Raw genomic sequence first — 23,826 nt, forward strand, 5'->3', positions numbered from 1 at the left:
TCAGAGGCATATTTTCGATATTTCTTTATGTAAATTTTAATTTTCAAGGGGGTCCGTCCGGTCAATGATACGCGTTTTGTCACTGCCGGTTTGATACTCAGCTTAGCATTAGCTTTGAAATTCGTTATCATTTATATGTTCTAATTAGAAACCAATGATATTTTTTTCATTATAGCCGAAGCACTTGTTCATTCTTGAAAATGATTCTCAAAATCATGCATGTATTGCATTTAACTTGGTTTTACACGAAATAATTTAATTGAATGATCAGCCCAAATTTGTGGCATCCCGTTTAATACACGTTAAGAAGCCCGATAATTAACAGTGTTTTAAAACTTACGCACACTTGTATTGATTGGCAAAATGTGAATATAATAATCTTCGTTTCGGGATGGCATTGTAACGGGCTTAGCAAAACCAGGGACGCTGGTGTCTCACTGGCAAGAAAACTACCAATTTACTTAAAATGATATATGTCGCATTGATCCACATAAATATCTTATGCCAAAAGCTATCTGATTAATTAATTCAATAATTCATTAATATTGATAGTAACGATTAAAAGTTGGTTAATAATGTTTACATTCACGTAATAAAAACCGTGTTTGATTTCGTAGAGACGGAAGACCTTAATGATAGGTGTTCGGTAAAAATTTCTCGCTTCTGAACTTCCAGTAAAAAAAAAAATAAGAACGCAGAACCTTAAAAATGGATGAAAAACAATCCAAAATTAATATAAAGATTCACAATTCACTCCTTGTATGTGCCAAATTTTCATTTTATCATGCAACTTGATAAACTGGTTCACAGCCAGTTTCCAAAACTCCGAAGTGGAGTGAAGACAAACGAGGGGAATAATTTTGCTATCATGAGCAGTAAGTATATGTATGTTCTTAATTATTTTCTTCATCCAATTTTAGCCTCGAGCGAGTTCACCTGTGTCACGTGTTTCTGTTCAATCTTGTATCTGCTCGCACGTGTCTTACACGTGTATCTCTCCATTCTTTGTAGAACAATAGGGTGCTAATTAATATACACAGACTGACACCTGTAGATACTGCCATGTGAATTGGTAGATGCTTTAGGACAATAGGATAGTAATTAGGTATACACAGAATGTGTCTCCTTGGTCAGTTGACTTATATCTATGAGAAATTCATAATGAACACAACAAAGACTTTTAATGCTACATGTACACAGCTGGCACATGTAAAGCTTATTTATAATTGACTTCAACACAATATTTAAAAGTAATTAAATGATATTATGAATAAAATGAATGTGCAAGTAATAAAATGTTGAAAGAGTAGATTATCATATATAGTCAATGTAATACAAATCATTGCATTCACAAAACTATATGCATTGAACTATATTGATAAAGTTTAAATACAGTTTTGTTAATACACTTGTATTATTTTCATTTTAAGGAAATATTTATAAGTAATATGAACAGATCCATATTTCAATTTTGTCATTAGTACAATTGGCAACATTTTAAAAAACATTATATACAGTGGCGTAGCTAGAGCTAGAATGAAGTATAGGCACCAAATACGGCGAGGGGTCTGGGGGCCGCTCAAGGCCCCCAGCGGGTCCAGGGCAGCGCCCTGGTTGGGGGTTCAGGGGGGCGAAGCCCCCCGACGGAAAACGGATTTCATGTTTTATGGAACACACAGGAACAAATTTTAGGCACATAAAATTTTGAGTTTTTAAAAAGATTTTTTCGTAGTAAAAAGGCAAAAAACATTTTTTAATACAATCCAACATTGTTTTCACCAGCAGTCTTATTTTAAGCGTTATCAAAGTGAATGGCGGGAAGAAGATGGGGAAATAAAATTGGGAAAATGCCAATTCGGTTTCTCTCCACGTTTTTGTTGATTGAAATCGGTTTGTTTTCCATAAAACCTTATTTAGACTATGAGAAAAATATTGAGCAGAGACTCACTATAAAAAAGAAAAGACCTTGAAGTTGTAAAAAAAAAATGACACTATTGGAAGTTTTGATATACGTATACGCCTGTTTGAGTCAACATATTCCAGGTATTGAACATATTTTAAAAAGGTTAAAAATCGAGGATATGTTAAATATTTACTGTTTTGATTATATTTTTTAAAAATATCAGATTTATTGATTGATATTTAAATTTTTCAGTATCTTTTCCGTACGTGCATAGGTTTTACACGCCTTATCCACCCATCTTCTTACACTAAAGCTATTATCTCTCTCTATAGTTTAGTTTACTATTAAAGGGAAAACATTAAGACTTTGTAATTGAATGTCATGATTCAAAAACAGTTTTAATGGTTATTTTAAATTTTGATAGTAATAAGAAAACAGAAATATTGCTTAGTTTTTTTTTTAAGTCGTAATGATGTTACACGAAGTCAAGGCGTCCATTTTTATTAGCGCAAATTTGGCAGTGATAATTGAGATTGCAATATGCCTCGGTCTATGAATATGATATTAAACATTTCATCTAGTGGTCTTACTTTTGGTTTATTGCCCGACATGTTTTTCACTGATTGACTGCGCAATAATTAGCATCATCGATGTCACATATTTGTGACCTCAAACAATCAGAGTTTTGAAATAGGGAAAAGAAAGATATTTGCTGTGTGCTTTTTTTAAAAAATCTTTTTTTAAATTAAATGTGATATTTTAACATTTTTAATTTTTGGTCTTAAAATGATGTGTAGGCACGTGCCTTAAGTGCCTAACGGCAGCTACGCCACTGATATAGTCTGGCATCATGTCTATTATAGACTGTGCACTGTTGCATTCTCTCATTTGGGGGGGGGGGGGGGGGGGGTGATGACTGTTTCTGTCGTTATAGTCAAATTATTTTACTACTCCTATTTCAAAGTAAACTAATATGTCAACTTATATTCTTCCAAAAATATTATACATGTGTATAAAATTATCAATTATTAATGTCTTTATGCAAAGCATATTTTTACCAAAAATTATTAATTTGATGTAATATATAGCATATACCTTATGATGATTGTAAAAACTTGAATAACTTAATTGAATGAGCTGGACATCTAAGATAGTCTTACCAATTTTTATATAAGTCCGTTGAATGATTTAAGTTATATGTAAGTAAGTAAATCATTTATTATTGTGACATGTGTATCTTTTACAACTGAGTAGTATACAATTACATAAATCAAACACCTGCCCATTGGACCTATGATAAGTCACTGTTAACACTAAGTTATGATTTTATACATGGGCAAGAACTTAATTTGTCTTAATTAAAATGCAGAATGAATAAAATTTGCAGCTTGTCTTGGAAAATTACAAATGAGAGTTTGAATTTAGAAACTAGAGAAATTAGAGAGATTATTTGGAAAAATAACAATTTGATATAGTTTTTTTCTGAGATTGTAATCTAAGTTCATTTTAGAAGAAATTGGAATGTGTCCTCTACATGTATTTCGTCTACAGAGTTTTCATGTTCACCCTGAAATTGTGCAGTCTCTATTTTCAGGGGTAGTATACCCCACACCGAAACTGTGCCATTGTTGATCTAGCTAACAATATGTTTAGGAATGTTCATTGAGATGTTATTTTCTAGGCAAACATTTTCCTTTGATAGTTTGTATGTTCTTAATTTAGGAGTATTTAATGTGGATATATCCATTTGCCATCTTAGTTCATGTTCTAACGGCTGTTTGCTAATAAAATGAGTTAATATATACATGAAGTACATGGGGGCATATTTTCATAGGTTGCCAGCTAGTATATCTACATCATCTAGAATTATAGACATTGTGCTTTTATGAATAGTCCTTGTCACACTACTACATGTACATTTTAATATGTGTATTGTCAAACAACAATTTATGTACATGATATACCATATGACTGCCCAGAAAGACAACAACTTCAGTAAATAATGAGTAACATAAATACAAGGCTTTTAGTTTCAAAACATCTTGTCAATGAATAGAAGAAGTCGATCAGAAATAATTAAGTACTACATGTAGGTAACTGCAAGTTAAAAATCAGAATTAATCCTTTAAAACCTATGGCCAAAAATTTTCAGAGAGAGAGAGAGGAAGAGAATTAACATACCTGGTATATATAATCATGTTCATAATTAACTTTGAAACAAACCGAAATCATTCATTAGGAGAGAGAGAGAGAGAGAGAGAGAGTTGTTGAACATTAGGGTTCACTGGTACATGTTCATAATTAACTTTGAAACAAACCGAAATCATTCATTAGGAGAGAGAGAGAGAGAGAGAGAGAGAGAGAGAGAGAGAGAGAGAGAGAGAGAGAGAGAGAGAGAGAGAGAGAGAGAGAGAGAGAGAGAGAGTTGTTGAACATTAGGGTTCACTGGTTAAAAATACATGTACCTGGTATGTATTCAGAGCTTTATTTAAGCTCATTGAGCATTGTTGAGTAGAGTATTAGGAAAAATATAATATGTAACATAACTATTGAATAAACATTTAAGTGTTTGTAGTATAACCTCACAATATCCATAAAAGTACCACTGAGACCAACATAATACAACTGCATAATAAATAAATGTTATTTAAGAAATTAATGGGTTCTAGCCTCTGATCCGCCATTCAGTAAATATTTTAAAACAATCTTGACTAATAAATGTCAATCATATAATAATGATTCCAATATAAGTCAGATGAGCAAATCTAATATTTTGAGGCTGTATGAGCTATAATTTTTGAGAACCTTAAATTTATCACTATTATGGGACCCAGTTCATTTAACAGGCATGGGACAATGACTTTTTTCATAAAGGAAAAGCATGGGACAAAAACTTCCTTAGTATTAATTTAGTACCCATTGGGTGAACACTTTTTTAAAAATAAGTTACAATTCCCAACTCAAGAGGAACAATTAAGATCTTTAAACTAATTATTTTATTTAAAAAAAATAATAATAATTTAGGAGGGGGTTACTCCCATTATTATCCAAAACTGTCTGACTTGCTCTCTTTAATTTACACTAAAATTCTATGAAAAGATGAAATTAGAAAGCTTATGCAATTCTGAGAAAAAATATGCATCATATTGCGAATTTCATTGAGGTTTAAGAAAAATATAGCCATTTAAGTGAACCTACCATTTCCCCACTCCTCTATTTAACACAGATTCATGGGGCTCTCCTTTAGTAAAACATATTAATTTAATCTTTAGACATCAATTGTTGTTCAACCTCCTTGAATAAGAAACCTTATTCAGTACTACATACATCTACATAATATTACCATGATAAATTAAAGCATCAAATCACTTAGAAATACTCTTACATGTATTACACTCCCCGTATTTTGATTGTCAGAAAAAGCATTTATAGTTTGAAATATTTTACCTAATACATGTATTATGAAACTTGTTGCAATTTTCTTGGGTCATTTCTTACACATATTTGAAATAATCATCACTGATGCTAAGAAATTGCTCTTTTTTGGTAAATTGGATGACTTGTAGCATTTTTATTCACAACTAGACATGCCATCCTGCATGTGTTTTTTTTTTTGTTTCCATGAAAATGGAAGTTAACAATCATATTTAGTGAATATCTTATCTATTCTGGTTTCTAGTTTCCTTTTGATAAACAGTAGGACCTGCAAGTATGATATACCTACCTTTAATTTAAATAAAATTAAAACACACCAGGGTTACGCTGGAGATGGATTATAAGAATTTCATGAAAAATGTTCAATTTTTACATGTATTCTACATTTTTGACGCATATATATATACAATAAAAGGGTAAAAATATGTTGATTCTTGTTCGTTTCAATAGTAGTACTGTAATTATAGTAGCTAGATGTTATTTGAAGGTCAAGTGTACCTTTACATATCATACATGTATACGTAATGAAAGAAGGGAGATGATTTTTTAGCTAATGTAAAAACATCTTAAATATCACTTTTGCACAGGATACACACACTTGGGTTTTTAAGGTTGATACTATAATAACTACATTTGTTTACATGTAATTACATTTGTACTACATTTGAAAGAAATTATTCTTTAAAAAAAAATGGGTTTATAATTTGTCAGGTTTCTTATTGGTATTTCATAAAACCAGAGAGCAACTTCACTGCAGATTTATAAATGTAATGATTAAATTGATAAAAACTGTTTTAAAAGTATTAATTTATTCTTATCTCAGTAATTAACTTAAGCCTATAAATTGTCATCAGAATAGGAAATTCCAACTTTCTGGGTAGGCCAAATTTTACTCAAGTGGTGGCCATTCTACACATGTAACCGAAGAGGGAGTATTAATAAACTCTCCTTCTGTATGTATATAAAAATAATTGTTTACATTGTACCTTTTGTAATCAAGTCTCCCAAAAGAAGTTTGGAGACATTGTTTTTGACAGCTAGCGGTTTCTTCTTTTTCTTCTTTCTTTCCTCTGAACTTGTCCATCGCTTTTCTCAGAGATGGCTGCATGAACAGAGTTGTACACAACTCTAGATCTAGAATATGATAGGCCTGCATACCCTGTTTTAAATTTTAAATTTATTGTTTTTAAATTGGGGTTGGGCAACCATAGTTTTGGGGGTCAAATAGGGGTGGGGTCTAACACTGAATCCGTAGGGAAAAATTATACACTATATTGTAAATGGTTATCACTTGAAAACCGTTAAAGATATTGACATGGATTTTTCAAATGCTAAATATATTGAGTGTTAATTATGGTCAATACATGGTACATTATAGATATGATCTCTGGGGACTATATATATTCCCCAACCCCGAGGTTTGGGAAATTACTTAATATTTAAAAAACCGTGACTCCTCACCCCTAAACCATATAAATTCTTGTTCCTTGTGCAATGGGGCATCATATGGTATATAGGTTATGGCCATATGGGGGTGGTTCCGTCTACCCCTGAAACAGGAAGTGCCCTAATTTAGATATCTCATTAAATTCCTATGAGATCCCCAACCCCAAACTACTTATATTCTTGTTCTTTGTGTTAAGGGGCATCAAATGGTATGTAGGTTATGGGCCCTGGGGGTTGTCCTGACCCCCATTGAACAGGAAGTGTCCAAATATCTCGAAAACGGTTGAGATCCCCACCCCTAAACCAAATAAATTCTTGTTCCTTGTGTCAAGGAGCATCAAATAGTATATAGGTCATGGGTCCCAAGGGTGGTCATGACCCCCCCCCCCCCCTTGAACAGGAAGTGCCCAAATATCTTGAAAACAGTTGAGATCCCGCCCATAAATCATATATATTCTTGTTCCTTGGGTCATGCCGGTTCACCTGATGTACAGTATCAAATCAAAATTTAAAACAAAAATGAGTCTCCTTGCAGCAGTGAAAAGTAAGAGTTTATAGGTTTACATAAACAGAAATATTTTCATTAATATTCAATAGAATTGGTAATTTTTGGTATTTATTTTCTCAGAATTTGTTAAATCTTATTGTTATAAGCTCTATTAAGTCATTTCAAGAAGAATATGTTATTGATGGTACATATAATTTAGCATGTGTAATTCATTAGATGGATATAATGACATTATCTAATAAATTAATACATTGGTTGTTTGAATATTGCTTTTACTAGACTATATGATCAGACAATTGAATCATAAGTGTTTAGTTAACCCCAACATACAATCAATCAAGATGATATATTTAGAGGACTTTTTATCCTCTGGGATAAAATATCCCAACATGGTCATTCATAGGATTTTAAATCCTATAAAAGCCTTTTATAGGATTAATTATCCTATCAACACCAAAGATGGGAGAAAAAATCCCACGGGAGTTTATATCCCACAAAGATTTTTTTCTCCCATGGGATTTTGGTGGGGTTTGAGATGGGATGAAAAATCCCACCAAAATCCCATGGGATTTTGATATTTGAGAGACAATTATAAGGAAACTAGAGCAATGTGTACATTCATGCTGACATGATAGGATCAAAGTAAAATGTCCCACCAAGATATATAAACAAAAGTAAGCTATGTCCAACGGAAAGGGTAGCTAAAAGCCCGGACCTTGTCATGTCCGGACTTAAATGTCGCACTGTTTTTTACGGAATTGTTTCTCTTTTCCATTAGGTAAGCTTATGTTATCTATTTTCAGTAATTTAGGTTTTCATTACAGTATTTTATTATATTTTTTTTTCTGTTGCTGATTTTGATAAATTTTAGTTTGTTTTGTTTAAAATACTTAAGAACACTGATTAACTATAGATTTCTTATTATTCGGCGGAACTATGAATTTGTCTTTCCAGAATTTTAGTTTTCATTTCTATAAAAGATATTTCGCGTCATTGTTTATTATGCCATGATACATAATTTCGCTTCATTTCGTTTAAATGCTGTCAAATGCTGTTTTTATAAAGTTTGAATTCGGCGCGTAATTATTGTAAACCTGTAGTGAACTCTTCAGTGCGAGAAGGTGAATTTAAGAATCAGTAGAAATTTGTCAGCTAAGTAATATTTGTACATGTAAGCTATTTCCTCTCTAATTATTTAATGACAACAGTTTATATTTTGTTTTCTAGTTTTCTTGCATTTTATAAGCGTTATGCATTTTCAGACGGAATTATCGATCCTTAGATTATAAGCGTAAAAATGATCTCGCTTTCTCGCATTGCTGTGTTTTACTACAGGGTGTTTCGAAAAATGTTTTTGTTTTAATACACTTTCCATCCGACGTTTAAAGAATAAAGAACTTGTTTTAATTTTAGGGAATTGTTTCTCTTTTCCATTAGCAACCAGTAGAAAGCCGAGTGGCATCCTACCAAGCTATTCCCCAACTTAGTAATATTCACAAACAGAGAAATCTCTGTGTGAAAAGTGTTATAGATAGTTTTAAATTCTCTGAATTTTAAAACTTTAATGTAACACATGTACATGTAAGAATTGAAGCAACAATTGCTCATTGATAATACGTCTTTGATATATCTAAATGTCAAGTCACAGCCACAGCGATGGATTTATTTTTTTTTCACGTACAAGTCTTTGAAAATTTTGCTTCATATGAATATAGCAATAGGTCTGCTAACAATGGAGCGCAACTGGTACTCATGGGAATTCCAACAGAGTGTTGGAAGATATAACGAATTCTTGAATTTGTTAAAACGAATTTAAATCGTTTTAACGAATTGTTGAATGCGTTATAACAAATTAAATTTGTTATAACAAATTTTACGAATTCGTTATTACGAATTTAATCTGTTATAACAAATTCGCTAAATTTGTTATTTCAAATTTTGAAATCTGTTTTAACAAATTAAATTTGAAATAACGAATTCTTGTATTCGTTATTTCAAAGTTTTAATTCGTAATTTCGGTTTTTTAAAATCAGTTATAACATATTTTCATCCAATTTGTGGTAACAAATTTCATATTTTGGGGAACAAATTAAACGGGGCGGACTTCATTTGTTCCATATCGGCATACGACAAAGACACCTTACTTTATCGGCTTCGCAAGAATTCCTACCTAGATAGAAACAAAATATTTAAGAACTGATATATATGTAGCAACGCATTTTCACCAAAAATACAATATATACAGACTTGTTTCGACGGGTTTCTCTGCAAAATTCCCAAAATTTGTTTAATTAATGTATCAATCAATGGGCATTCTGATTTATTAATATATATCTGCATTATCACCTAACCGTGAGATTACGCCATACTTAAAAAAATAACGGTCTGGAATAAAATTGATCTAAGAATAAGGAATCATTCTTTGAGTATTACTAGCCTCATGTGATTTTGGCCGGGACGTGTTCTAATCAAATAAAGCTCGAAGGGATTTATGATAGATTTGACCACGCTCTGACCGAAATTATCAACTCATAACATTCAAAGAATGACTCCTTATTACTTTAATACTTTTATATTTATTTATATTATTTCTAATTTCTACACTTTAAAACAACATTCTAAAACCACTGCTTTTAATGCATAACACATATTATTACGCAGCGCAGCCAATACTGTTTTGTGTCGCTCGTTTTTTATGAAATTAGTGGGCTGGGTTATCACAGTAAATGACACTTAAAAATATGAATGAAGCCAGGCATTATAACCTGGATGTGCGCATGCGTGAACCAACTTTCCATCAGAACGATATAAAGAATAGGCTATTTTTTATACATATAACCAGGCAATATAATCAGGATGCGCGCATGCGTGTACCAACTTTTCGGAAATCGGTTGGGAGGAAATTCAAAAGCTGTTTAGAGGAATTTCGAACTGATAATTGCCCAATTTAAAAAAAGTATAGGAAAATTGGATTTTTACATTATAAATGTTCATTAAAAGTGATAGGAATGCTGTGTACATTAGATTTACTCCAAATGTTGAATGAATATTAGTATTTGAGAGAACGATAAAGAGCAATGATACAGGAAAACAACAGGCACTTAGCATCTGAGTGGGGGAGGGGGTGTGGACTGTAGCAGGGACAGTGGGGACGAGACTACCCCCTTCAGCACACTTTTCTCAAATTTACATATAAAAGGTGAATTAACAAAAAGTTGCCTCCCTCCACCCCCAATTTTTTTGGGACCAGGTAAAAAATGAAATGAAAGGGAGGAAATAAACTGTAAAATTGAAGTTAAAGGTTCACCCAACCCCCTACCCCCACGGATTAGGATTTTGAAATGTTTTAATAGCATAGTGTATGTATCACTAGGGTCAGTGTTCGTATCAACAGGGTCTGTATACCCATAACCTGGGTCAGTATTACGATTATCAGGATGTCTGTATCAATTATTAGGATCAGTGTACGTATCATCAGTGTCTGTGTGCCCATCACTTGGGTCTGCATACAAATAACCTGGGTGAGTGTACGTATCATCAGGGTCAATGTACGTATCACCAGGGTCAGTGTTCGTATCACCAGGGTCAGTGTACGTATCACCAGGGTCTGTGTGCCAATCACCAAATCAGTAGACCCATCACCAGGGTCTTAGAGCATATCACCAAGGCCAGTATACATATCACAAGGGTCTGGGTGCCCATTACCAGGGTCTCTATATGGTGATAGGTATTGATACCCAGGTGATGGGTTTACTGACTCTGGTTACGCGTATACATGTAAAGACACTTATAATTGGGTACACTAACCTTGGTTATAGGTAAACTGACCCTGGTGATGGGTAAACTGATTCTGTATATGAGTATATAGACGCTAGTGATGTTCATTCTGACCCTACATCAAGGGTGACTGGAAACGTTTGCGACACTTTTGTCGAACATACTCGTGCTTATAGCAAGCATTGAGACCCTGGTGATGGTTACGTGTATTTCTGGCCTTGGGTAAACAGACCCTGGTGATGAGCACGAAGAAACATTGACCCTCGGGATAAGTATTGAGACCCTGGTGTCCTAGTGATGGGTATACGGAATCTGGTTATGCATAAACAGACCCTGGTGATATCTACAATGACTCTGGTAATACGTACTCTGACCCTGGTGATAGGTATACAGACTCTGGTGATGGGCAAACAGACCTTGGTGAGGGGTTATGGGTAGAACTACATGGAGTCGGTCTTTTGACCTCCCCTACCCATCCCCAATAACCCCTGAAAAGAAAAGAAAACAAAAATAAATTATCCCTCACTTCCTAACCTTGGATTTTTTTTTACATTGAATCTAAGCGTAGGTGTTTATAGAACCTAGTGAATGGTAAATTGTATGAATTACAGTAATAATGGTTTATATATAAACCCAATTCTTTCTTTCTGTATATGGAAGGAAACCGTGATATTTTGTTCAGGCAGGTGGCATCGTAAAAAAAGTGAAAAGAGGGGGGTGGGGTGGAGAATCGCCAAACAATTCTTGACATGCAAAAAAAAGATGTTTTTCAAAAATTCGAAAATCGTACACCGTGGGGTTAGCTATAGAAATGCTTAGTTTACCTCAAACTTAAATTTCATTGTTTATTTCCCCCAGTCACTTTCAATTTTTTAACTGCTCCGAAAATGCTAGGAAGGGGGGGGGGGCAACTGCATGGGGACAGGCCCCTCCCTGCCACCCCCACCCACCCACCCGTTTGAAGCTACGTGTCTATTGTTTTCCTGTAAGATTGCTTTTATTGTCCTCGCAAATATTATTGAACTTTTTAAAGTGTAAACCAAAGGTACATAACATTCCTATCACTTTTATTGACTATATGATATAAAAATCGCGGTATTTTGTTTGTTTGGGTTTTTTTTGGGGGGGGGGGGGCACCTATCATCAGTTCGAAGTTCCTCCAAGAAGCTATCGATTTTCTGCCAAACCTTTACTAATCCCGATGGAGAGTTGGTTCAGGCATGCGAACATCCTGGTTATAATACCTGGCTATGTCATATAAAATATCATCTATATTTTTCAAGTGTCCTTTACTGTGATTACATTACAAATCAATTTTGAAACCTATTGCCCAAGAATTTCATAAAAAATGAGCGACACAAAATAGGCGTTCCTACAGCATAACCGATAAAAAGGTATTTGCTGCAATAATACATAAAATGTACTATGAATGAAAAAAAACCCAGTGGTTTTGAAATGTTGTTTTGAAGTGTAGACATTGGAAGTAATATAAATATTAGCAAAAAGGCATCATTCTTTAAATATTATTAGGTGATAATTTCGGTCGGAGCGTGCATATCAAATCTATTATAAAGTCCTTCAGGCTTTATTGGATTTGAACACGCACCGACCAAAATAAATTCGAATAATAAACATAGAATCATTTTAAGAAGAGCTTTCAGTAGGATGTAGCTATTTCTTGCATCATAACAAGTTAAAGATGACACTGGTTTCAAGTGAAATATACACAGTTGTGTAGTTTTACTTCAAAAGCCAGAAAAATTGTGTCGATTTCAAAGAGCCATGGCTGCGTAGCCAGCAATGAAATAGACAGGCCTACGTCACATTGCAGTTTGACACAACTACCTAACGTCCAAGCTCTTGTTAAAATGGTTCTAAATCTGCCCATGCAAGCGTTTAAAAATATCGTATTCATCGGTAAAAGGCGATTACAATAGCAAATTTTAAAATCGTTTAAAAAGAAATCTGACTGTAACAAAATAATTACGGATACAACTTTCTAAATCTACGATACTTAAAATAATTAGATACATGTACGTCAAAACATCAGACCTATATCAATCATCTTTGCTGTAAAATCGAATTTATTTTGTATAGCTTTGTAAGGAAATTTCCCTCGTGTTGACCTCGTGACGTCACTGAAGCCTCGTTATCGCCTAATTTCATTTTGTCTTGATTAGATTTCTAACAGCAGGTAATAAAAAGGCACTTTGAAGAGGCATACCTCCATAATTTTTGCTTCGATTTCGATGCGGTTTTTGCATTAAATTCTGGTACATAAATTCTATGACATAAGTTCGACATTGGCTGGACTGCACGTACCCTTTAATAAATCAGCATGCTCATTGATTAATAGCATTAATTATACAAATTTTTGGAATTTTTGCGCAGAAACCCGTCGAAACAAGTCTGTATATATTGTATTTTTGGTGAAAATGAGTTGCTACATATATATCAGTTCTTAAATATTTTGTTTCTATGTAGAAATTCTAGCAAAGCCGATAAAGTAAGGTGTCTTTTGAAATTGTTACATCTGTTACCATGGTTACAGCAACAGCTATAGTTCAATCAATTTTGTTTTTACGCCAGTTTACTTCATTTACCATTTCGCCGTTTAACGCCGTTTAACGCCGATCAATTGTTCGGCGCAATTCGTCGTACGCCGAAATGATACAATTGAAGTCCGCCCCGTTTAATTTCTTCCCCAAAACATGAAATTTCTTACCACAAATTGGATGAATATATGTTATTAATAATTGATTTTAAAAAACCGAAATAATGAATTAAAACTTTAAAATAACGAGTTCAAGAATTCGTTATTTCAAGTTTAATTTGTTAAAACAGATTTCAAAATTTGAAATAACGAATTTAGCGAATTTGTTATAACGGATTAAATTCGTAATAACGAATTCGTAAAATTCGTTATAACAAATTCAATTCGTTATAACGGATTCAACAATTCGTTATAACGATTTGAATTCGTTTTAACAAATTCAAGAATTCGTTATTATATCAAATTCAAAATTATTGTTTGATATATAGGTCCTAAATGGGCTTCCGTAAAAAAGCAGCTATCCTTGGACTTTATTTCATCGTGGGGAATGGTTGTATGAAGTGTAGACAAATTGTAAGTTTTGATGCTGTTGATTTTGTGATTTCAAATTTTTTAAAAGCAATTTAGGAAATTATTTTGTATTTTGCAAATAAACTTAGATCTCATAATTTAAAATTTGCATAAATTGTTCAATTATTACCTAAATATGAAACGAGCATGTACCTACTATAATTAATACACTATCTTTAGTCAATTTATCAGGTATTTTCCCCTGTTCCTATGTTACATTTTTAGTATGTTAACCTATGTGACGATTGTCTCAAGAAAATAAAGAACTTGAGCACTTCCTGTGAGATCTCAATCCAGACCGTGAATTATGTCAATCAGTGTCCAACAGGGCTTCACAGAATTTGTGTAAGCCAGTTCCACCTTTAAGTTAGTTATCTCATGGAGATACGACTCAAGCTCAGTAGCCACGAAGTCCAGTACTTCTTTCACCAATAGTTTATTATTAAGCGATATCGTATAGCTAAAATTACATCAATTAAAAGCAGCCCAAATCAAAGATCTGCTTTACATCATTTTACACGAGTAAATAATTATATAACATGTTACTTACGACGGACAGTTTTGACTTGTTCGGCCCATCAACGATGATCACAAATGAACATTTAGTGCTCAAATTCCAGTTATATTTTATATCTAAATAAGGTAACCAAACTGTCAGAACTGCCTATCAAAGAGTATAGATACAGGATTTGAGTCTCCGAGTGCTGAGTCTCCGAGTCCCTCACCTGAGTATGAGGCATCACTTACTCTTTATACATTCATTCATACATGGCTAAAAGGTTACAAACTTAAGGTTATATAGAATATGCAATACATAACTCAATATAGAGTACCAGAGCTATCGATGCAGACACAGAATCGCCAAATATGACAGTTATTTATAAAAACTTTATAACATGGTGTTTATTTCCTAACCAAACGCAAACTATGATAGCTCGTTTGAATTGTAGTCTCTGATCCTTTCATTATTATGCAATCCTGTTCATTTATTTATTATGTGACAAAGAAAAAAATACACTTAATCATACCCGTCTTTATAAACATATCAATGCTATGTGCTTATAAATTAATAACTATTCATTAAAAAAAATTACATTTACCAGTTCATGTTCTTTTAAATGACATTTGATTCTTCTTACTTTAAAATATTCAGCAATTGACTTTAAAGAAAGTATTCATCGTAAATTTTTTTTCAAACAAAGATTAAAACAAAAGTAAAACAAAAGTGACCATTTTACTAATTTCCATGTATAAATATGACATTTTTTTGTAGGAAAATTCTAATTCAAACTGTCTTTGAAAAAATAGCAGTCATTTATTTAATATATGTCATGTTTTGTAGTAGGCAATGTAGGTTAAACGATATATTGTTGGCCAATAAATACCTCATTATGTACAAATGAACAGCATCTTCATTGAAACAGTTAAATCTCTTGACATAAAATACTATATTTATTAGTAGAATGCCGCTGCATATTTTTAAAAACACCAAGAAAAGATGTTAAAATGGAGACCAAAATATATTTCTGATATTTTATCTAACAAATACACGAGGATAAACAGAAATGTCATCCTTCACTTTTAGCACTAAGTAAAGCAATAAAATATGTAACTTGAGCCAAAATGTGCATATTTTTTTTCCATTTAAAAATTATTAAGGAAAAAATGACAAACTTTACATCGTCACTTAGAACATAACCCACTTTTTCAGCCAATCAGCAACTACTAAATATTCTATTAAGTGATGTTTTTAATCAGCAACCACTAAATATTCTATTAAGTGATGTTTTTAATCAGCAACCACTAAATATTCTATTAAGTGGTGTTTTTAATCAGCAACCACTAAATATTTTATTAAGTGGTGTTTTTAATCAGCAACCACTAAATATTTTATTAAGTGATGTTTTTAATCAGCAACCACTAAATATTAATCAGCAACCACTAAATATTCTATTAAGTGATGTTTTTAATCGTTAAGAATCTCTCTAAGTTCACGGCGACGTCATATTTTCATTAACAGCTGAGAGAGCCGTAAACAAAAGAGAGATCAAAGTACTGAAGTGCTGACACGATTCGATTTTATCGATTATCATTTATTTTAAAATCAACTTATCTTGCATTACAATTAGTTTCTAGTCTGTAATTGAATTACGCACTTCTTTATTATATGAACTTTAGACCTTTTCGACAAAAATTTCGAGAACCCATATGAATCATATGTAATATTTAAGGATAGATTTCAAACTATGAATAAGTAATCGAAGCAATTTTAAAAATTGTTTGGATCCAAGCACTATTGATATCGAACTCTAGTCTCGTTCAGTCAGACGCTCAGCTGTCTCCGTTAATTTCCGACATGCAAGAGAGCCTCTCTGCTTGTCAGAGATTTACGGAGACAGCCAAGCGTTTGGTTGAACGAGGCTATATTAAACTCTAGCGTAGGAATGCATGAGACTATGAAAATATCTTAGTTATTCGTATTATATAAAATCTGACTATTTCAAAGTGTTTATTGATTAGTTTCCTTGAAAAACAATGCTTCGGCATACATTACATCACATTTTTCTATTATTTTCAAGTCTTGTCAGCGGTGATGATTTGTGCTTAGGTCTAAACACTGTTTCACTTTCGGATTACCAGAGTAACTGCATAGGAGAGATGATTAAAATCAACTCCCAATAATGTCTGATTGGCGCAGAACTTTTTATCAGCCAATGAAAAAGTGGGTTATGTTCCATGTAAGTTAGATCATATTAATTAAAATTATGTTACGCGATTAAGAAGGGGCTCGGTTGCTTCGCTCCCTCCGCCCATTCCTAATCGCGTAAATTTTACCTAATATGATCTAATTATTACTTCAACCCCATCAAAAATTTCAATAGACTATTGATACTCTCAGCCATACCTAATTCCGAGTCATGCTACCCACTTGACGACCTACGTGTATTTTAAACATTCCATAAAACTGGTTTTAGCTGGGACACAAAGACCGGGAACTTGATCTAGCCCGGAATTTCAAGGGCGTTAAATACTTTAACGTCATACCATCGGCTTCACAATGTAACGCGCAAATGATTACGAAAGAATGAAAAAAACTTAAATGTAATGCCGTCATTGTAACATAAGCTCATAGAGAGATATAATTCAGTTGAATCACCATGACACTTTATATGTTTAAATCTTGGGGTATATGTACACTGTTTTCGCGTAGAAAGGAGAGAAAAGCATGCACCTCTATTTCCAATACTTGCTTATTTTTTTTACGTATATCAATTACCATGTCCAAAAGGTAAACATACATATAGCATCAATAATGTGTTTTCTGTGTGAATGACTACTCAACGTTCAATAATTGCAAATATGTCATATATTTAATGGAGTATTTTGTCAGATTAAAGATTTTTATTCTTTTCAAAATTATCGCAATTGTATTCATCACAAGGACCTAAATATTTCCCTATCACTTAGTATGTACTTTCAATATAATTAATATACATCGAATTAAAACATTTTCTTAAAATCCCCTTAAATTTCAATTGTATGTTCTTTTCATTGTAAAAAGAATTCAGTCCATTATTTTATTCATTTTTTGGTAGTCTATGGCGTTTACTTCCTGTGAGATCTCAGCCCTAACCGTGAATTATGTCAATCAGTGTCCAGAAGACTCCAAATCCTGGCAGTTGGCAGCAAGAAAAATGAACTGTGAAGGAATTGAAGAGGGCTGTCAACAAGGAATAAGAGCAGACAACCATCAGTTCGTATTTCAATACCATTGTGTAATAAATGTTTGGGGAAATGCTACACTAGAAGTTTGCGCATTCAACCGCACAATTCTAGGTATTTTTTTTTATTCATATGTTCTATTTTTTTCGCAGAAATGTTCAAAAATATTTTATGAAGGTTAGCTATGGCTGTTTTCAAATTATGAATTATTTTGTTTAATTGTTTAAATCAAAATCAAATTAAAATTATTTCTTGTAAACAATTATTACCCTTCATCAGATACACCAACCATTTTTAAAGGACAAACACGATTCCTTCAAGAAAAATTGTACTATGTTTTAATAAACTAACAGGACTAGGCTCCAGTGCCATACAATTTAGCAAGCTCAATTTTATCCCTCAATTTTTTCGAAAGGAATAAATAGTCGAATGTAAGACAACCGAGATTGAAAAAGAGCTTGTCTTAGTTGTATGACCCTGGGATTTGAACCTATTACGTATATTTCATTGATAAAATCATAATATTATATAAACTTACACATAAAATGTGTGTAAAATTAGTGTAATATACAAATACATTTTAATAGCATTTCAGTTTTTTTATGTTTTTTAATCACAGCAATACAATATGACAATTAACACATTTTTAATTGTCTTTAACTGCTTCATGATCCTGGGACCTGGTTTAAACTGGCTTGCAAACAACACATTATAAATAATCGTAATAAAATGAAACAGGTATAGCATAACACCCCATAACGATGAGACCCAAGTATGCAATTATTTAGATTGATACAGAATAGGTTATCGTTCCATGAAATAATCTTGTTTTCAGTAGAAAATAACAAATAAATGTTGTTTTTTTCTCTTTTCTTATAATTGAATTTGTAACTTTTTATAGAAAGTCCTTAATATTTTTTTGATTATATATTTATATTATTTATGATTTTATATTTGATTATATATTGATTATATATTCTATGAACCCAAATATAAAATTCTGACTCATTTCGTGTTCTACTTAATGCCATACATGCCCACACCTTTTGAAGCACACAAACAAAAGTTTCCAAGCATCTTACTATGATAAAGTATATTGTCGATTGACGAATTCTTGTATTAAGTTTTTTGCTCTAAACGCCCTCGCAGGTTATTTTTTAAAACGTTATTGGGTTCATTAGAATCATATGCTAAACGACATGATACATTAAATGTAAACCCACATGCAAAACGACATCTTAAGCCCCTTTCACAATAAGCGCACGAGCAGAAGCGACTGAATATTTGTGCGACCGATAAATATAATAGATATAAATCGTAAACTGTTGCCGAAGTAATTGCATTTAAAAGAAGTATTCGTAAGAAATTAGCACGATCTAAGCGAGCGTTGTGCGATGTTAACGCATTAAATCTTGCGATATACCTTGCGTCTAAATGCGACTTTTTTTACAATGAAAGCGACTGTTGAAAGATAATGCTATATGATCATGCGAGAGACCAAATGATCGGACGATTGAACGTGCGCCAATGCGATTGGACGTGCGATCATGCATTCCATGGTACGAATGCTCGTGCGAGTGAGAGGGGGTATATATACCGCCCATTTCCGACGCTCTTCAGTAAACATAGTTGAAAGCGAGAGAACATGCCGCCCAAGAAGAAATAGAGATGTTAGCATTGTTACCTCAATATGATAATTCTTTTCTATTTGATTCGATTTCATAGGAATGAAAAAGCCGATATGAGCATATGATGTAGACAAGTATAATTAAATCAAAAATATTTGATCACTTTGATTCTTTATATATCACAAAACTAACTTAACTATCTATGATTCGAAATTATGAAAGAAAATGAGAGTGACAGAGGAAATCAAACAACCAAACAATTTTTAGAAATCAACATATTTTGCATAATCATATGTTGTTCGTTTATTGCATTAATGTTCAGGGGATATGAAGATTTATTCCCCCAGCAAAACATATTTCCGCGGGCGATGCCCTGGGGAAATATGATTTTTCTTGGAGAAATAAATCTTCATATTTCCCTCACCATCATGCAATAAATGTATATTTTTGAATTGTGGTCTAAAACAGAGATGCTTATATAGGGTATATATACTAGTGGCAAAGCATGGCATATTACTGATAAGTCGTGCAATGATAAGTAAAACGTTGCAAGATAACTCGAAGCATGTTGAACAACAGTCTCATGGTCGCACAATACGCGCATTAACAACTGCGATTCATCTTACGACCTTTAAAATCCGTGCATCACTCTTGCGAGTACACGAAACGTTGTAAAACGTTCGTAGTAATGTTTGTGCGTTGCACTGCGATGCTTTGGATCTAAATAATGTGCATGTTCACTATTTTGAGGAGACTTGATGCGAGCACTAAAGCACATGCAACGAATGCGAGAGCTCATGCCAATTTAAAAGAAAAAAACGGTGTCAAAGTGTTGTAAAGTGCTCGTGCGCAAATTGTGATCGGTGCTTAAAGTTGTTTAAATTTATCTAACATTTTATTTGTACCGATTAGGTTATTGTGCCGAGTTTAACATCGTGGGATCAGTGATACAGGATAACTACTACGCAGATTGTACGAAGCATGATCCGCCATGTCCATCAGTATACAACTCGGCGGAGGCATATAAATGTAAGTTAGAGATGTCATGATATGTTTTATTATCAAAGGACATTTCATACTGTAATGATAATTTTTTTCATTTTTCAGTGTTTTTGTCTGTGATAACAATATGAATCGATTTTGTAAAGTATACTCCAATACATTTCATCGATGGTTATTCTAATATTTAATCGTACAATTGCTGACAATTGTATGAATAAAAGGTATAAGGAATCGTTTTTTAAATATTATCAAACACGGTTGAGATATGATCACGCTTGATCATTTCATAATAGTTAAAGAATGATTTATTATTCCCTAAATGGATACAACATAAATAACCGGAAAGTCGAATGATTTCACCTGGAGACGAATGTTTCAATCCAGAAAGCACTGTGCAGTAAATTTTGGAACTGTGTATTTTCCTTATATATTTTTTGAATCTATAATACAGTATAAATGGTAATTGGTAGACATTGAATATTAAGTCACATTTTACAAGAATGCTTACATGCATTTAGAAGTGAAATTAAATGATTTAATAATATTTTGTATTATTAATTTATCATATTCACCTCAGCTTGAAGCTAATATTATTTTCAAAGACGAACATTTATGAATACCTTGTTATAAAACAGAAAAAAAATGAGTCGATATAAACTGGTTACAATTCGGTACTTCAGATATAAGCTGTTATGAATTGGTTCAGCAAAATCGAAGGAAAACGAATACAATTTCGTCAGCAAAAAGGTAATTATACTATTTCATATTTATTTAATCAAGAGTTTTAAATTCCACTGGCCCGTAGAATTACACGTATGACCCGCCATACAGATATTAACATACAAATATTTACTCTTAGCGTTGATTAGCTTTTAAACTATTGATGTTAAAGTTTTAAATGGTTGCTAATTTACGCTCTAATTTTTGAGGAATTTTTCCAATAGAAAAGTAAGATGGATAATACCTATAATTTCTTTTTGAAAATACGGCAATAAACAACAATAATTAGTTGCAAAACAAAGAATCGACTCATTTAAAGATATCATATAATTATAAAATGTCAAATGAGGTAAACTCTTCATAAGCACGTTGACACTGCATCAACAGACTGTTTTAAAACTAAGCAACTTTCAATTCGTATAACTAATTTACGCCTTTTTATCAACTGATGAACCCGATGTTTTTAATCAATGTAATGTAAGACTTATTATTTATATAAATCCAATAAAGGTTATTGTCAGTTTGACAAATATTTTTGGATAAATATTCCAAGAATTACTGTGCCAACCAAATTCAGATACCATATAAATAGTTATGTTTGAAACTACAATCAATTACTGACACAGAAAGAAGGAAACATAATTTTTCTTTGCTATGATTTTTAAGCTGGACTTTGAATTAAACGCTATAACAAAAGAGACAATTTTTTATGAAAATATTTTATTTCTTTATCTTTCAGAAGTCGAAATATGAGTATGTTCAGTTTTTTACACATCGAAATAAAGTGTGACAATTTTTGCACGAGAAAAAATAATTTTAGAAGAAATGCTAAATAATGTACAAGTTATTTTATTAGCTATATGTTTTGTTCTTAAGACTAATTATATTTCCCATTTTGTTTTATTTTTCAGAACATGTGGGAATCTTCCAACAACTTTCATCTCCATCCTTTTTCGATTCATCTTTGGAAAAGTATTTCATATATGAACCTGTAATGAATGCCAGGATTTTGAAATCCATCTCTGTTGTCTGCGTAAAAAATTGCCTTATTTTAAGCATGCATGTTGCCATATCTGTATGCATTCAATATTTATATAATAAGTGTTTTCTTAACCAGACGTCTAACAAATGTTTCTTTTCCCAAAGAATATTCATTTGATGATTTAGTTTTAGTTTTACTAAATTAAATACAATATAAAGTCATGTCAAATGTTCGTAGTTAAAATAAATTCTAAAACTTTTTAAAACTTTTAAAATCTAATTTTTACAATCCAACACTATCGTATTAATGAACATTCATAAGCTCGGGAATTATGATAGATAATTATGAAAAATTGTCGTAGTGGCTTGCTTCTCTATTAATCTCATAAAACTAACATGTACATTTTTCACTCGTTTTTTCTATAGTCTATATACGTGCATTCTGTTTAAAATTGGACCGTCCAACCAATACCACATTCATTATGTTTTGATTCATATCGCAAAGTAAAATATCTACCTATCTAAATATCAATCTGATTAAAACACAGAGGGTAATAGAGGTATGTGCTTATCACATTTACATCTATATTTGTTTCATTTTTAAAAATATTAACAGCTAGACATTGACGTCTATAAAAAAAGTAACTTTTTGTTTAAAAAACCCACAATTGAAATTGTGTTAAACCTAATACAAAATGCTTCTTAAAGGGGTAAGTTCGCTGCCTACATATTTACAGAAAATACTAAGTATTGGTGAGCAGTTGACGGCATAGGTATGCAGTGTCTGTCCTATTATGACAAAATTTTAGGAGTCGTTCATAATCAATGTGTTAATTGTTGAACATCTTTTCATTAAAGATATATTTATCTGGTTATCAAAATTGCTTTTATTTCTCAGTTAAATTTATCATACTGAACTTGGAAACAAAACCTAATACTTAATTTTTTATATTTTAAAGGCTGATGAACGCGTTGGTGTTTCAATATGAATAGTAACTTTTGTGTATTACATAATATTTTCCCTACTTTTCCCAAGACTGTATGTAATTGTGATCTTCCGATTTGACAGAAGTATATAATTAAACCTATTTTTTCTTAAACAACGATTTTTGCGTTGGCAGGTCAAAAGTAATTGTCAGAAAAAAAACAAGCGAATAAATGCGTTGATTAATTGTATACCCTTCTTAAACGGCAACCATGAATACATATACCTGTTAAGGCATTCAATGTATAACGACTACATTTTGTACCTAATGAATGAATGGTCCCATATTCTTAATCATGATATTATTTTGAAGGTGTTATAAAATTAAATTACTCCAAAAAAGGAATTTTTTAAATTTTAGTTATGTCCAATTAATTACTACTTTAATTTTGCATTGAAGTCTATGAGCAATGTTTGTTTCATAAAGATATTGTAAAAAGTAACTTAAAATTCGTAAATCTCTCTTTGTTAATATATGCATTAACATTATTTTTATTAAAATATGAAATAATATGAATTGTTTACCGCAGATATTTTGAACAAAATTAAAAATTTCTTTTTTCCATCAAGGGGAGATAACTCTTTAAAACATTT

General features: G+C 32.2%; 1 protein-coding gene across 1 annotated transcript; it reads left to right on the plus strand.

Annotated features, from left to right (window-relative positions):
• The first annotated feature begins 17,419 nt into the window (after positions 1 to 17,419).
• Positions 17,420 to 22,402, plus strand: LOC128168752 (uncharacterized). The gene is made up of 5 exons (XM_052834890.1): positions 17,420 to 17,482; positions 17,790 to 18,030; positions 20,457 to 20,573; positions 21,227 to 21,293; positions 22,178 to 22,402. The coding sequence occupies exons 1-5, from the start codon at positions 17,420 to 17,422 to the stop codon at positions 22,251 to 22,253; spliced, it is 564 nt and encodes a 187-aa protein (XP_052690850.1). The 3' UTR covers positions 22,254 to 22,402.
• The last annotated feature ends 1,424 nt before the right edge of the window (positions 22,403 to 23,826 follow it).

The sequence above is a fragment of the Crassostrea angulata genome, unplaced genomic scaffold (assembly GCF_025612915.1).
Source record: "Crassostrea angulata isolate pt1a10 unplaced genomic scaffold, ASM2561291v2 HiC_scaffold_46, whole genome shotgun sequence".
Taxonomy (NCBI): Eukaryota; Metazoa; Mollusca; class Bivalvia; order Ostreida; family Ostreidae; genus Magallana; species Magallana angulata.